This window comes from Hippocampus zosterae, chromosome 2 (assembly GCF_025434085.1).
Source record: "Hippocampus zosterae strain Florida chromosome 2, ASM2543408v3, whole genome shotgun sequence".
In the NCBI taxonomy this organism is placed as follows: Eukaryota; Metazoa; Chordata; class Actinopteri; order Syngnathiformes; family Syngnathidae; genus Hippocampus; species Hippocampus zosterae.
This window is the reverse complement of record NC_067452.1, coordinates 24,405,207-24,422,157: the sequence shown is the minus strand read 5'-3', so window position 1 is coordinate 24,422,157 and position 16,951 is coordinate 24,405,207. Positions and strand designations below refer to the sequence as shown.

The following is a 16,951-nucleotide window of genomic DNA, read 5'->3' as shown; positions in this document are numbered from 1 at the left end:
TTGACATTTTTTGCTTGTTCTTTAACTCCCTCAACATGTTCTACAGTGCAGCTAACTACTTTCCCACCAACTTGCAAAAAAATGTAATGCATTTAAATACTTTGACAGAAAAAATATATAGATTTCAAGTACAAAAATTATCAAGAAAACGGCAAAAACTTGCTACAGTAAAACCATTCATCGACATCACATCAAGGAGTCTTAAGTTTCCTGAAGAACAACTTCATTTCAACAATATGGTGATGCTTCAGAATATTGAGAAAGTACCCATTCACAGTACACATAGTCGGACATAAAGCAACAAGAAAGAAAAAAGCAAAGAAAGAAAGGAAGAAATACCCGCATCGTTCTTGATCACAGTATCGACCTGGGCTGGGGTTTTATCAGATGTGGGGGCAGTTTTCAGCGATGCCAAAGAATTTAATAACTCAACCTCAGATTGGACAGGGGCAGGCTTTGTAAGGGCTTCGTCCAATGTCGGTTTGCAGGAAGTTGGGTCGATGACTGGAGAATCAGCAACCACTTTTGTCTCACGAACTGGTTTTGTTTCCGCCACAGACTTGAGTTCAGCCTTCTGAGCAAGTTTCTCTGGCTCTACCACAGCAGGTTTGTCCTGCAAGTTTGGCTTTGCAGCATTCATGGTAGATTTGTCCTGAGGGACTAGAGTTCCAGCCTCCCCACGGACATGTTTTTTCTGCAAGGCTGGCTTAGTGGTCTCTACAGGAAAAGGTTGAGCAGCCTTCTCACGATGGGCAGCCTTCACAGGAGTAGATTTGTCCTGTGTGGCAGGCTTGGCAGTCTCCACAGGTACATGTTTATCCTGCAATGCTGTCTTGGTGGGCTCTACAGGAGCAGGCTTGGTTGCCTTGTCTCGTGGGGCTTGCTTGGCAGCCTGCACAGAAGTGGACTTGTCCTGAGTGGCAGGCTTGGCAGCCTCCACAGGTGCATTTTTATCCTGCAAGGATGGCTTGGCGGACTCTACAGAAGCAGCATTGGCAGCTCTTGTAGGGGCACATTTATCCTGCAAGACTGGCTTAGTGGGCTCTACAGGAGCAGGCTTTGCAGCCTTGACTTGTGCCGCTGGCTTCGCAGCCTCCACAAGGACGTGTTCACCCTGCAATGCTGGCTTGGTGGGCTCTACGGAAGTAGGCTTAGCAGCCCCTGAAGGGACAGGTTTATCCTGCAGGACAGGCTTAATGGGCTCTACAGAAGCAGGCGTCGCAGCCTTGACTTGTGGGTCTGGCTTGGCAGTCTGTACAGGAGGGGACTTGGTACTGGACTTGTCCTGAGTGACAGGCTTGGTAGCCTCTATTAGGACATGTTTATCCTGCAAGACTGGCCTGGTGGGCTCTGCAGGAGCAGGCTTGGCAGCCTTGACTTGTGGGTCTGGCTCGGCAGTCTGTACAGGAGCGGACTTGGTATTGGACTTGTCCCGAGTGGCAGGCCTCGCAGCCACCGCAGGGGCATGTTTATCCTGCAAGGCTGGCTTGGCGGACTCTACGGAAGCAGCATTGGCAGCTCCTGCAGGGGCACATTTATCCTGCAAGACTGGCTTAGTGGGCTCTACAGGAGCAGGCTTTGCAGCCTTGACTTGTGGGTCTGGCTTGGCAGCCTGCACAGGAGTGGACTTGGTATTGGACTTGTTCTGAGTGTCAGGCTTGGCAGCCTCTACTAAGACATGTTTATTCTGCAAGACTGGCTTGGGGGGCTCTACGGAAGCAGACTTCGCAGCCTTGACTTGTGGGTCTGGCTTGGCAGTCTGTACAGGAGGGGACTTGGTACTGGACTTGTCCTGAGTGACAGGCTTGGTAGCCTCTATTAGGACATGTTTATCCTGCAAGACTGGCCTGGTGGGCTCTGCAGGAGCAGGCTTGGCAGCCTTGACTTGTGGGTCTGGCTCGGCAGTCTGTACAGGAGCGGACTTGGTATTGGACTTGTCCTGAGTGGCAGGCCTCGCAGCCACCGCAGGGGCATGTTTATCCTGCAAGGCTGGCTTGGCGGACTCTACGGAAGCAGCATTGGCAGCTCCTGCAGGGGCACATTTATCCTGCAAGACTGGCTTAGTGGGCTCTACAGGAGCAGGCTTTGCAGCCTTGACTTGTGCCGCTGGCTTAGCAGCCTCGACAAGGACGTTTTCACCCTGCAATGCTGGCTTGGTGGGCTCTACGGAAGCAGGCTTAGCAGCCCCTGAAGGGGCAGGTTTATCCTGCAGGACTGGCTTAGTGGGCTCCACAGGAGCAGGCGTCTCAGCCTTGACTTGTGGGTCTGGCTTGGCAGCCTGCACAGGAGTGGACTTGGTATTGGATTTGTTCTGAGTGGCAGGCTTGGCAGCCTCTACTAAGACATGATTATTCTGCAAGACTGGCTTGGGGGGCTCTACGGAAGTAGACTTCGCAGCCTTGACTTGTGGGTCTGGCTTGGCAGTCTGTACAGGAGGAGACTTGGTACTGGACTTGTCCTGAGTGACAGGCTTGGTAGCCTCTATTAGGACATGTTTATCCTGCAAGACTGGCCTGGTGGGCTCTGCAGGAGCAGGCTTGGCAGCATTGACTTGTGGGTCTGGCTTGGCAGTCTGTACAGGAGGAGACTTGGTACTGGACTTGTCCTGAGTGACAGGCTTGGTAGCCTCTATTAGGACATGTTTATCCTGCAAGACTGGCCTGGTGGGCTCTGCAGGAGCAGGCTTGGCAGCATTGACTTTTGGGTCTGGCTTGGCAGTCTGTACAGGAGGGGAGTTGGTATTGGACTTGTCCTGAGTGGCAGGCCTCGCAGCCACCGCAGGGGCATGTTTATCCTGCAATGATGACTTGGTGGGCGCTACGGAAGCAGGTTTATCCTGCAAGACTGGCTTAGTGGGCTCTGCAGGAGCAGGCTTCGCATCCTTGACTTGTGGGTCTGGCTTGGCAGCCTGCACAGGAGTGGACTTGGTACTGGACTTGTCCTGGGTGGCAGGCTTGGTAGCCTCTATTAGGACATGTTTATCCTGCAAGACTGGCTTGGTTGGCTCTGCAGGAGCAGGCTTGGCAGCCTTGACTTGTGGGTCTGGCTTGGCAGCCTGTACAGGAGCGGACTTGGTATTGGACTTGTCCTGAGTGGCAGGCTTCGCAGCCACCGCAGGGGCATGTTTATCCTGCAATGATGACTTGGTGGGCTCTACGGAAGCAGGTTTACCCTGTAAGATTGGCTTTGTGGGCTCTGCAGGAGCAGGCTTGGCAGCCTTGACTTGTGGGTCTGGCTTGGCAGCCTGCACAGGAGTGGACTTGGTAGTGCACTTATCCGGGGTGGAAGGCTTGGCAGCCTCTACAAGGACATGTTTATCCTGCAAGACTGGCTTGGTGGGCTCTACGGGAGAAGGCTTGGCAGCCTGTACATGAGTGGACTTGTCATGGGTGGCAGATATGGCAGCCTCCATGGGGGCATGTTTATCCTGCGAGACTGGCTTGTTGGGCTCTACGCTAGCAGGCTTTGAAGTCTTGTCATGTGGGGCTGGCTTTGCAGCCTGCACAGGAACATGCTTGTCCTGCAAGGCTGGCTTGGTGGGCTCTATGGGAGACGGTTTGGCAGCCTTGTCTTGTGAGGCTGGCTTGGCAGCCTGGACAGTAGTGGACTTGGGCGTGGACCTTTCCGTCGTGGCAGGCTTGGCAGCCTGTGATGAGACTTGCTTGGTGGGCTCAACGGGAGCAGGCTTGGCAGCCTTGGCTTGTGGGGCTGACTTGGCAGCCTGCATGGGTTTAGGCATATCCTGTGTGGTTGGCTTGATAACTGACTCAGGAACAAGCTGTTCTTGCAAGGGTGGCTTGTCAGCCACAATCATAGCAGGTTTGACATCCTTGTCTTGTGGAACTGTCTTGGCAGCATCGACAGGAACAGGCTGCACAGGAGCAGATATGATGTGATGGGATGACGTAGCAGCCTGAACAGCTGTTTTTGCTACCTCCACGGGAGCAGGTTTGCCCTGGGTGGGTGGCTTTGTCTCTAAATTGTTGGGGTTGGCCTTGTCTTGAAATGGTGTTGTGGTCTCACCAGTGACAATTGAAGCTTTAGATTTTTTAACTTGAACAGTTTTTTCAGCAGGCAACGTCTTTGGCTCTAAATCAGTCTGGATTTCTTCCAGAGATAGATGCTGAGACTTCAATTCAATTTTAGATGCATCAAAAGGGCCAGTAGGACTACTTTGATTTAACATTTTGCTTGGCTTTGTAGGTGGGATGAGTGGTGGGAGATCATCATCAGCAGGAACAGAAGCAGATGTCAACAAAGTTACTTGAGAAGATTTGGAAGGGCTAGCAGCAAGAAAATCTGACACTGCCACAGCAGAGGTTGGGAGAACTTTAGCTGCTGGGGTTCCAACAGGTTTTGCAACAGATGCAGATTTTTGTTTTGGCTCAGTTGGGGCAGGTTTCACATCAACAATTTGTTTGGTATCAACTGATTTTTTACTTTGTTCGATGACCTTGACATCTTGGGTGAGAGGTTGAGGCATAAAGGCCTCTACTTTCTTGGCTTTTTCTTGTTTGCCAACCTTCACAACTTTTGGAGCAAAACGAGTACCGTGATTAGCTGATGGTGAGGAAGCTAAAGGGGATGGAACCGGTGACAAGGGGGTTGAGGAAGGAGTGGATTTTGGTGAGGTAGGAGACGAGGATGAGGCAGACATAGAGGAGCGTTTCCTTCTGCCAGGAACGGCCTTTGGGGCAGAAGGACCCTGAGCACTTTTAGCATCTTTGCCTTTGGGCTTAACCGGGCCAGAAGCTGTCTGAGGTTGCTGGGCAGAAGCTGGGGCAGGAGTTGGTGCTGAACAAAAACAGATTATTTAATTTCTTCTTAAACAGGGACATGGAACTCCTTCCCATGCGGGTTAGATGGCCAAAGCAAGACACAATCATATTTCTAAGGTTAAAGTAGTGACACAAACCACAACTCAAAATGCAGAGCTTATTGAAATTCCACACAGAAAACTCGGTCAGGGGGTGCTTTAACTATGAGTCAGACCAATTTAAAATTTCCAACTCGCAAGATCCCAAGCACAGCTGCTGAATTTGAGCTAGAACAGACATGGTCAAAAAATACCATCTAAAGCAGATGAGAAGTGCATCATGATGGTATGCACAGACATCAAGCTCTTCTATAATAAAGAATAGGTTCTATGGTACTTATGCAAAGTGTATTATTTTTTATATTATTGCATATACATTTGCAGTGACAAGAAAAGCAGCTGCCGTCTTTTGACAGATGGCTTCCGAAACGGTCCTACACATACTCTACGTCAGGGGTGCCCATTAGGTAGATCCTGATCTACCGGTAGATCTAAGACAGGTCCCAAGTAGATCCGAGGAGTGTCGGGAAGAAAAAAAAACAACCATTTGTGTGTCTTTGTACATGTTAGTAATATATTTTTTGTGTTAATATACACTGCACACTAATCAGTCTAATTTTCACAAAAAAATATTTAAAAAATAAAATAAAGCAGGTAAATCTTAAATTTGTGTGTGTGCGTGCGTGCCGGTAAGGGTAGATCCCGTGAGGTTAGTTGATCAAAAAGTAGATCTTCGATCCAAAAAGTTTGGGCACCCCTGCTCTACGTGATCACTAATGTAGCTATGGTGTGAAGTAGGAGCGTGTAAGAACTGAATGTTAAATTGATATTGAATATCAGGCAAACTTTTAGCCGGTTGCATTAAGAAATGTAGGTGATAGCGCCGTTTGTGAAGCCCCGCCGCCATCCTTTATTTGCTTTGTCAATGGTACCATGTGTGTTTGCTCAACTTGGCACGGGTTTCATAAGTGTGTTGCTCAGCTTTTCTTTAGCAGTAGTCATGTTGCAGTGGCCCCGTTCTGGGTTGAAAAGAAGCGTTGGCAAATTGCTCTTCACACCGACTCTTTTTCAGCACATCTTACAATGTTATTTTGACCAACATTCGTCTTGCAAACCCTGAATCGGTTCCAGGCTAAGGACTTGGGCTTGCTATTAAATGACTCACTGAAATGGGACACTCCTCCATATTTGAAAAAAAGGTTGTGTTCCCCCAGCTGAGTAATGTGACAGAAACCTGCCCACTGATTCGCCAAATGAGGATATCATCACTCCCTCCTAATTTGCAGACAATCAATGTATATGAATAGGTTTGTTTTTGAGAGTATTAATACTCGATTATTTAAAATTGCACATCGAAACAGTAACAATGACAATAACGAGGATGTTACATATCACCGAAACCTCTACCTTACTGACATAACAGCCATACCAAAACAATCGAATTTGTGTCAGATACCAGTGTGATGAGTATGGGCCTGCAACCGTCATGACACAATGCATGGTACTTCTAAGTTTTGCCCAGTGTAGGAACCACCAGTTGGCACCAAGTACTGTAAATAGCAATATTGTGATTAATATGGGACTGAAGAATAAAATGGGTCATGTACAAAAACCGATGAGGGTTTCAGTGAAGTCATTTCAATGAAATTTTCCTGTCGAGGTGTTTTAATTTTAGTTTGAGTTCATTTAGTACTCGCGTGATTCACAGCAAAAATAACGCTCGGTGGCGAGTTGTCCATTATGGCAAAATCACAGCGGCCTAAAATGTAAAAAGGGTGAGCTGAAACAAATGAAACCCTGTGGATAAACCACCACATGCTATTATACTGCAAGCCTCATTAAGTTTTCCTTTAGTTGTGAAAAAGTATAAGCAAACAACACACACAACATGCCATCTAAAACAAAGTTGTCAGCGCAGAACACCACATGGACCTGGAATAAATAGATGGATTTGACCTTTTCTGCATTGCCTGTGGACACATTGAAAGGCTAGCCCCACTATGAAAATGTTATTCGCCATTGTCATGCCTCATCGTTGTGTCATTGTTGGCTGCAATAGTTGGGTTACTTTAGACTCCAGATAATCATTACAAACCAGGGATTTGTCGCCCACCCAAAAGAAAAATGATCGATCATCGGAGGTAAGCTGTTGCTATGGGCGCATGCTACAAATATCATCGTCCGTTAGAGCATTCTGGATGGAGCACTTGACATGGAGCAAGCCGTTGTTTCCCATATCTTCATTAACAGTTATCATACAAGAGAAGTATACTACACACTGGACTGCTCTGGGTGCGTGTGTTCAAGGGTTTATAACTTACCATAACATCAGTGCTAATTTTGATTAGCATGTCTGCCTTTCACTGCATGATAGCATTTAGCTAGCGGACATTAGTTTGTTTAATCACTTGTTTTACACGTCAGTTTGGCATGGAACTATAACCAGGAGTGACAAATGAACAACTTGAAGTAAACTTTGCCTCTTTTTGTCAAAGGCTGTTGTCAAGGGCTCTACCATAAAAGATGGTCTCGAAGCACATTAGATGAGAACACAAAGTTCATTTGCCATGTATATAGCAGGAACACTAGAAAACTGACTACTACGGTACGCCTATTGTGCACAGGCTTGTGCGTCTATATAATAAATGGCAAGTCTTGCTGGGCAGTCCTTACTTTTGAGTCACTAATCAATTCTTTAAGTTTATGAGGATCCAAATCTCCAATTAAACACATATTGCGCCCTTGCTTGCCTCACAAAAGCCTCTGTGTACTTCTCTACCACTTCAGATTGTAAAAGTCCACAAAAAACTTCTAGTCGAGTAAACTAATGTAGATATTTACGATTTTACATTGTACTGTACCCACGCTTGCAATAAGGCGTGACAGCCTACCCCTATGGTTGAACACGTGATCGTAAATTACATTGCTATTTTTAGCACAAAGGTCGAATCCCTCTATACGAGGGGATCCTGGGTTACTCAGTGGAGCTAAGGCTGCAACAAATGCGCAACATATAGCAGGTGACAGCCAAAATGACCATCACCTGCTACAAGTACACCCAATACAAACCACTCATCTTACATCACATCAGCCACTCAAAGGAAATGCCCCAATTTAGGTCATTCACAAGCAACAACAAGTACAGTACCAGACTCCTCGATTGCTATTTTTTAATAACGGCATTTCTGAAGACATGCTTGCTTAAGTCAAGTTAATAAATACGAACCAGTCTCCACTTGTGGCTGCTGCATCTCCTGCTCCGTCACTGGGACTGTTTCTGTTGCTTCGCCTGGCATGATTGCTAACAAAAGAAGGAACGGTTAACTCATGGGAGGGGAAACACGTGCGATAAACAAAATCATGTGAATATTATAATAAATAACCTTCTAAATTAAGAAAATAGTTTTGTAGGTTCTACGAATGACGACTTGCTGTTACTAATACCTATCGGATCGTTGTGGCAAGACATGCTTCAGCTAAGTTAGCTCCCTTACCTACGTTAGGCTATAAACAACTCATTTCATAAAACTTGGAATGCTGGTAACGAGACCAGTATTTTATTTTACCTGAAAACAATCGTCGACCACGAGCAACTAATTGTCAACCCACGAAAAGCCTTGAACAGTTCTTAATGTACTCATGCGGGCATGGAATGCTGCACGTAAACTTCTGAGCCAAAATGCTCCTCCATTTTGACGAGCAACTAGTTGTCAGCCCATGAAAGCTTTTAACAGTTCTCTAACTACTCATGCGGCCCTGGAAGGCTGCACGTGAACTTCAGAGCCAACATGTTCCCCCATTTTGAGCCGTTATAGGCAGCCGTACGGAGGTGCACAGAATACCGAGAAGCGTGAGAGAAGGTGGGGAAATTGCCTTACTGTCTAAAAACACTAATTTGAGTTATCGTTTGAGACCCTTGATGGAAAATGTCATCTTTCGAAAAGGCACTGGATGGCATTAGATTCTCAACGGAGATACTCACCAACTCAGTATGCTATATCCAAGATGGCTGCGAGAGAGGACCTGTGAACTCAGTTGTAGACGGATATCCGGTTTGGAAAGGACATTTCCCTTTCCGGGTTACTGTCGCCCAAAACTGACTAATTCTGAAAAAGATATCTTCATTATCTTCCCAAATCTTCTTTAAACACACACGCACACACACACAGGGTAGAGTAACAAAGATTAATTCAGTGTACAAAATATTAGTGAAAGCTGTACAAATGCATTTTGTAAAACTAGTGACACTAAACACTTCACATGGGTGATCCAAGTAAATTAAATGAATTTAAATAAAGTGTTGCGCCAGTTCTAAGAGAACATGCACTCTTGTGCAACCATAGTATTTCAGTTGCTTGATTTCATTTCCCCTCTCAAAAAGGTATTTTTTGTTTACAAGTTGCACAAGTTATTCTCACATACAGTACATGGTGAAAAAGGGTTTTAAACATGCCATTTGAACAGGGGTGTGTACAAGTTGAGATCCACTCCCTTATTTGTCCCACATTGGGGAAATTTACATTACATTTACATTACACAATTTACATTATTGTAATATAAACCCCCATGATTTTAAGATTCATCACGTGACCAATTTCAATATACTCCTCACACTATGAATGTTTCTATACTTCATCTCATATAATTTACAAAAGCATTATTAGTTTTAGCAGCTACAATGTAATTATGCTGACAAAGTTTTCAGGTAAGCTTTCATGTTCAAAAAACATCAGCCTTTAAATGTCCTTTTTTTGTTTTGCAACTACATGTTTTCAACACTGATGGAATTATACAAATTACTGTACAAGAACTCAAGCAACATAATGGTCAAGACAAAATCATTTTGAAGGTTTAATTGCGAATGTAGAGTTCAGGATATCAACGCAAAATAATGACACCATGTTTTTTCAGAGAAATGGCAACATTACAGAAGCTCCAAATGAATATGGAATCAATTATCAGCTCAAAATTCCTTTTGAAGATCTGTAAGGGAAAACAATGGCAAATTCATGACTTTCATACAATATTAAACATTGATGATTGTAGCAAACAACACATACCACTCTTTCTGAGAAGTTCGCCTTTCCATGACTGAGAGACTCCATCCAAAAACGCATCAAAATATTTGATGTATTTTGCCAGACTGGTTCTTTTGTAATCTGTGAAAAAAGATAGGCGTTGAGTGTGCCATTGTTTGGTGTTACTTTTAGATTATTATCTAATGCCAGAAAATACAAATAAGGAAAATGTTTTTCTACATATTTCAAGGGCATTTTTTATTTGTGACATAAGAAAAAAATAATTAATTTCACACAATCAACAGCATTCTTAATGGTCAATTAATCACCTGTTTGATTTCCAACCCTTTTCTGCAATTTTTTTCGACACATTTAATCTGTTATATTCAATCTTTGAATAAATATGAGCAAAATAGATTCCACATATTTAATAATCTGCATCAAAAAGCTCATTCTATGTCAATATAAAATTAAATTTCCCCAATGTGAGACAAATAAAGGATATCTTATCTTAATATTGATTTGAGAAATGAGTGACAGAAGGAGCAAACTCATGTCACCTCTGATCTTCCTCTTCTCTGCAGCTTCTCCCTCAATTTCCTTGACCTCTGCATTTTCATCTTCCTTCTCACCCACCTTGACACGATCCAACTCATTGCAGATCAAACTACAAAAATATTTCACAATTTTCTCTATTGGATATTGGATCAATAGTGGACACACAACATGAGATATTAAATTGTTGCTGACCTGATTGTGGGTACGTTGAAAGGATCAAACGTATCAAGTTCTGTGAGGTCCATGGGAACCGAGATGCGCCCTGATAAAAACAAAACAAACAAAAAAACAAAACCAAACAACCCCCCCCCCCCAAAAAAAAACCAAAGAGATGTAGTCACATTGGGACAACTCATCATAATCGGCAACTTCTTCACATTTACCTGTTTTAGGATGGACACTGAAGGGGCTCTTCAGCAAATGGTTCACACCTTTACTGACATTGACATCGAGTCGTGGGTAACAATACTGCAACATGATTTCTTTCTCAAAGTGCTGGCCCTTCTTGGCAGCCGCCTTGGTAGATGAAGCATATCAGTAATCTTCTTCTCAAGAAAAGTGCCATTATTTAAAACAAAGAGAAGGACCAACTTGTTTCCTGCTGGCTTGTTCCACGATGAGTTGCCACCTATTCACTGGGTTCCTTTCATTTTTGAATTCCTGTTGTAACTCTTTTCGAACATGTATACCCGAGTTAAGTCATTTTCACAAGCAAATATGGAAAAACCGCTACAGATTAGACACATTCAGTCAGAAGGATATCTTCAGGCATAAGTGCCAGCACTTGCTCTACAGACTCCTTGCGGCCCAGTATGTCCTGTTGCTGCAGCGCATACGTGGAAAAGTATCCCTCCACAACTTTCAGAGATTCTCTGTTGAAAGTACAAATACAGACTCAGGCAAACAAGTGTTGAGGTAAAGGAAAACATCAAAAGAGCATAGCCATACTGAATAAAGGGATGAATTGGCTCCGTCAGCACCACTTTCTTCACAGTCTCCTCACCACCCTGTCAAATGAGCAACCAGATGTAAACATTGACTTTGATTTTAGGTGGACTCTTATGACAAAAGCAAGTGTTCAAATCTGAGGCTGCTTGTCTTGCAATTTTTATTTAGGAACATTGTTGGCAAGTTACTTTCAAAATGTAATCGATTACATATTATTAATCACCTGGCATTTGAAAGCAAGACGTTTCTTCACAATATTACCGTCTGTGTAGAGCAAACTACAACCCGGCCCAAACTATTTGCGGCCCGCCGTCCATTATTTTTATTTTTTTAGTAGCCCACGGCATATATTAAAAATAACTTTTGACATGACCGGCAGCAATGATATTTAAAAAAAATATTAGGCATTAGAAGTGTAGCTGTTGAAAAATTAGGTCAATATGAGGAATGGGGACAACCACTACTCCTACTTTTCTATACATGGAAAGACATACAGCTAAAATGGTAAGAGAATTTCTCTTCATAACACTGTGAAGATCATAGTTAATTAATTTCATACAAACAAAAACTTTGTCATTCATGGTCCAATTTGTGAGCATATCACAGTCTCCTCAAGTATGGTCAGCTAGGTACACAATACTCTTGTCATGGTTCTGAATGTGGAGATGGGACTCAGATGCTGCTCTGTGGAGGGGCGGCCCTATTCTTGTGAGATACAGGGATGCAGCCCACACCCAAAATATTACAAAAAAACAAAACCGACTTGCCTTGTTAGCTTAAACAAAAGGCCTCGATGGAGCAGTTTTTCCCGTAAATAACTACATGATGTAAACAATATACAATTTAACAGTTTAACTGCTTGATTGATTGGTTTTATCATGTTTACAAATTTAAATAAAAAATGAAAAATTCTACGTGGCCCTTGCATCTGTACATGGCCCTCAGAGGAAGGAGTTTGGAAACCCTTGACATAGAATAATAGGTTACTCATTACTATGAAGTTACTTTGTAGTTCTCAGTTAATTCTAATTCCTCATATAGCGGTGGGGGCACAAAATTACAATCTCTAGAGGTCCATCTTGCATCTGCAAGTAGTGGTGACCTGAATAGCTGAATTAAAATTGGATTATTTCACTAAAATAAATAATTAGGTTAGGTTAGACTGCACTATTAAATATTCATTTACCATATAAGTATGGCTTCACTGGTGACAGCTGGAACTGAAATGCATGACTGAACTGAGTAACTGTAATAATATTACTAAAATATTTATTCCTCTGTTACTGCCTAAACGTAATACATCACTGTCACGCATTACCCCCCCCCCCCCCAAGACTCTTCAGGAAGCGTTGAAGTGCGGTTACCTTGACCAAACTGAGGTATTCTGCCACCGCGGATCGAGCGGATACCGAAAGGGTCCTGGCAGCTTCATCACACACCCAACAATGAACCCCTCTTCGGCCAGAATAAACCCACAGGAGGTACTGGAAACCAAAGTCATCTAGAAAATCGCATAAACAAAATATTACATCCAAGCCAAAACTAGAAACATCTTAACAAACAGTGACATACCTCGAAGAGCTCTGTCCAGGATTTGTATTGCGATGGTCATTAGAGTCCAGCACTTGGAACAAATGTCTGCAGCACTGTAATCAAAATTTGAGGTCGAATCGAAGGTCAGTAAGTATGAGTCAGTCCCTAAACAATGGGTGTAAAATATATGGGTACTTGAATGACCTGCAACAGCTTCTGACGTCATCATAATCGGTCATGTCTATATCAAACACAAGCTCCTTTTCCAGCGCTTGGAAGGTTCCCGACTTTACCGTGTTATGTTGATTGGGCTGTGAAAAAAAAACAACAGACAATCGTTACAATAATGTGACAGACTGACCTGCTGGGTTGTGCCGCCATACTCTGTGACTGTAGACCGCTCCAATGTCAATTTTGTAAGGGTTCGTCTTCTGGATTTCCTTCTCCAACTCGTTCTGCGTGGTAAAAGACTGGTAGCGGACGTAGATGTCGTCTTTGAGGGTAAAGGAGAACTCTCGGTTCTGGAAATAGTTTTTCTGCACTGATTTTGCAAATGAAAAAAAAGACACGTGTCACTCCATTTTCAACTTCATAAACTGAAACCTGGACATGGTAATGATATCAACGGGCATGAACAACAACAAAGGCTGCTTTGGCGCTCACCTCCTCCATAACTGAGCCAACGGTAGTATTGTGAGAAAGGAAACAGCCGTCGGTAGTAAAGCAGTAGTAAATCAGGTAGACTCGCTGGGTCATAATCTGAAGACGATGACGACGCTGACGGCATTTCACAATATATTCAGGGAACAGTAACACCGTTTATCTGGGATGAAAATATCGAAGTGACTCGTGTCACCCCAAATCTAAAGACGCGACGTGTTGTTTTGCGTCGAATACAGCGCGGGAAAATGTTGCAGTCATTGTACAGAGCCAATGAGAAAAGAGCCAGGTTATGACGTAGCTGAAGTCGAAAATGCGATCTCATAAAATGGATGAAAATGGTGACCGAATGAGATTATAAAATTGACTTAACTGTACTATCACAAGACCATAAACAAATACTATAGACTTCAACTGCCAGTACTCTACTTTGAGAGCGAAGATCTTCATTGTGTATCAACGAAGTGCATTGTGGGTAAGGAAAGATTTACTCTATGGGAAGTGTAGTCATAGATCTAATGCACTCGCCCGCTGCATGAGCGAGAAAAACTGGCATGCTGATGTGTATCGGCCATGTTGGCAGGGGCGACTTTCTCGTTAAAGCCTTATGCATTGACATTGAGGATAGGTCGTAACCTACTCATTTCCCAACTGAATATAAAAATATTTAGTTTTTGACAAAAGTGTACTTTCTATATGAAAGATAGAAAAACAACCCACACTCAGAGGTAGTGTAGTCTTCAAAGGCTTACTCTTTCAGTTGTGTTGTTGTACTCGTCCGGGGTTGTACGCTGGGTATACAGCATTGTATACCGGCATCCTTATTCTTTCACTTTTCTTTCCGCCCACATAAATGTTTATTGCTGACGACTTAATTGTACGTCACCGCAGACACCCATTGGTAGCACGTTCGTTTTGTTTTCTATTTTCTGAGAATTGTATTCTGACTTGTTCAATAAAGAATTGGAAAAAAAGTTGCCATGTTGTATTAAAAAAATAAATAATAAAATAAATAAATTAAAAAAGCCATGTTGTATTCCATCCATCCATCCATTTTCCGATCCGCTTTATCCTCACACGGGTCGCGGGTGGGGGGTGGGGAGGCTGCTCGAGCCCATCCCAGCCGTCTTCGGGCATTAGGTGGGGGACACCCTGAACTGGTTTCCAGCCAATCGCAGGGCACACAGAGACGAACAAGCATCCGCACTCACACCTAGGGACAATTTCGAGTGTTCAATCAGCCTGACATGCATGTTTGTGGAATGTGGGAGGAAGCCAGAGTAAACCCACGCAGGCCTGGGTGGAACATGCAAACTCCACACAAGAAGGCCGGATCCGGGATCAAACCCACGACCTCTGTACCGTGAGGGAGACGCGCGAATCACTGGATCACCGGATGCGTTTTGTATTTCCTATGTTATCTGTAATATCTGTACTCATGCGACCTCTTGAAACAGGAATTACATTTTAGGATAAAAGTTGCTGTACCCAATATTTATTTTACCTTTTAATAAAACTACTTCAATACATTTTCAATTCAAAGGTTGTAGAGGTCCATACAGGGCCGTTCCATGTGTTGAAAGTAAACGACGTCCACCTGTAGAGGGCAGAAGAATCCGATATATTAAATCATCTCTTGAGTTGAAACGCACTGAAACAATTTGTGTGTAGAGTAAATGTACGGATAGTCTCAAACGTGATAAAGAGCAAATAAATTAAAATTATACATTAAAGCATTAAAAAGGGGAAATAACATATACTATAAATAAAAAAAATTCTCCTTCAGTTAAAAAAAAAACATCACAGATATCTATATATTGTCACGTTCCATATTTGTCAGCAGGGGGCAGGCTTCCTGCTTGCCGCCTGCACACCTGCCACCCATTTGTGGATGATTTCACAGGCTTTATTTGGGCGCTCTGGCAGTCGACTCACTGCCGGAGTCAACACATGTTGTTTTAGGGGCTGTTATAAAGTCTTTGGCCCTTGTTGTGGCCCCTAACTAGCAAAACATTGTCAACTTGCAGCTTGCATTAGAATACAATACAATACATGCTGATTTATATAGCGCTTTCACAACAGCGGCAGCTGTAACAAAGCGCTTAACAAAACAGTTAACATAAGGTAAAATAATAAACACAACACATAACATAAAACACGGACAGTCGTACAGTCCTAACCACTTTTCCGTCGCACGCTCTGTTGTTTGAAGCAGTTTGAGATGAAAGAGGAGAGAATGAAAGTGTCCTTTAACCAGTGGATCAGAGATGTCATGCTCAAAATATGCACACGTCGGCTACAAGCTAAGTTTCAAAGTCAACAAGAAGTTGTAGCATCCATTGACGAAAAAAAGAGATTCACTTCTCCTGTCCCATGGAAATCCATTTGAATTCCAAGCGGCAACTCTCTGTTCCAAATACGCATCGGCGCTCTGCGCCGACGCTCCTCTCTCCTCATCCTCAACTTCAGCAGCCATCCATCCAGACGCACCAACGCCGACTGTCCAACAGCGCCGACATCTCCACTGAACAAAACGGGGTTGTGAAAAATGCTGCCCATTACAGGTGCAAAAAACATAAGCGCCACAGGTCTGTCCAGCACCGACAGTCAATGGCCCCGACATTCCTCCCAATCAAAATCTGTGCTGGTACAGGCGTGCAACCACTAATCATAGATACTTCTCCTTTGACGAATGTCGTGGCCAAAAAACGCTGAAAACAGTCCATATCAGGTCCACACGATGAAGCAAAAACAACAAAAAAGAACAAAAAACAACAAGCAAGGCTCAGAAAAAATTGTTCGTTTCTTGAAAGCAGAATGAACCGTACAACATGACATGACCCAATTTCTCACAGCCCCAGGCCATTCACTGGGGATAGAGACCTGGCTGGCCCATGAATTGTGAAAATCTACTTATATTTGATGCCTTAGGGGGGGGGGGGGGGGGGGGTTATGGGGAGTTTAAATGAAAAGAAATTCCAAAAAAACACCTCCAATATACCTGACCAAACATATATACATGACCAAAATGTATTTAACAAAAATACAAACAGGAGTACAATGGAAAAACAAAGTACTCAAACAAATGCCTGGAAATCACAAGGAACCAGAGTAACAAACAAAACTATGATAGGAAACAAAACATGACAGGAGCACACATATACTCAGACAGGCAGGTATTGCAAGTAAGCCACCAAATATGAAGTGTAATTCACTTAAAGTTAATTTAGTTAACATTCGGTCCAATACTTGTGCTCACTTGAAAAGTGGATGGCTTCATCCAAAAGCTGCTCCGTTCTGAGTTATTTATCACCTGTAGATGTAATTTCCATGAAATGAAAGCTGGAATTCTGAAATCGTACCTCACATTCATATTGTGATCTGAAAGCCAAACGTCTTCAGTATACAACAAAAATAA

The 16,951-nt window shown here is 43.5% G+C and overlaps 2 protein-coding genes across 5 annotated transcripts in view; both read right to left on the bottom strand.

Moving 5' to 3' along the window:
- Positions 1 to 16,951, bottom strand: part of naca (nascent polypeptide associated complex subunit alpha) — a 52,483-nt gene that overhangs the window by 3,981 nt on the left and 31,551 nt on the right. Inside the window, exons 1-3 of one of the 4 annotated variants that reach the window (XM_052057075.1) lie at positions 8,799 to 8,958; positions 8,043 to 8,117; positions 340 to 4,794 (exon numbers count right to left, since the gene is read on the bottom strand). In XM_052057075.1, the coding sequence (XP_051913035.1) occupies positions 340 to 4,794; positions 8,043 to 8,112 (4,525 nt within the window). In that variant the 5' untranslated portion in view covers positions 8,113 to 8,117; positions 8,799 to 8,958. Of the gene's footprint in view, positions 1 to 339; positions 4,795 to 8,042; positions 8,119 to 8,798; positions 8,959 to 16,951 lie in introns of those variants that run through there. The other 3 variants (XM_052057076.1, XM_052057078.1, XM_052057079.1) reach the window with 3 other exon arrangements.
- prim1 (DNA primase subunit 1) lies at positions 9,655 to 13,937 on the bottom strand. Its single transcript, XM_052057143.1, has 13 exons — positions 13,537 to 13,937; positions 13,257 to 13,414; positions 13,078 to 13,184; positions 12,913 to 12,986; positions 12,705 to 12,841; positions 11,341 to 11,399; positions 11,155 to 11,264; positions 10,984 to 11,075; positions 10,776 to 10,908; positions 10,585 to 10,654; positions 10,395 to 10,501; positions 9,877 to 9,975; positions 9,655 to 9,799 (listed from the first exon to the last, which is right to left on the bottom strand). Exons 1-13 carry the CDS (start codon positions 13,658 to 13,660, stop codon positions 9,780 to 9,782), a joined length of 1,290 nt encoding a protein of 429 aa, XP_051913103.1. The 5' UTR covers positions 13,661 to 13,937; the 3' UTR covers positions 9,655 to 9,779.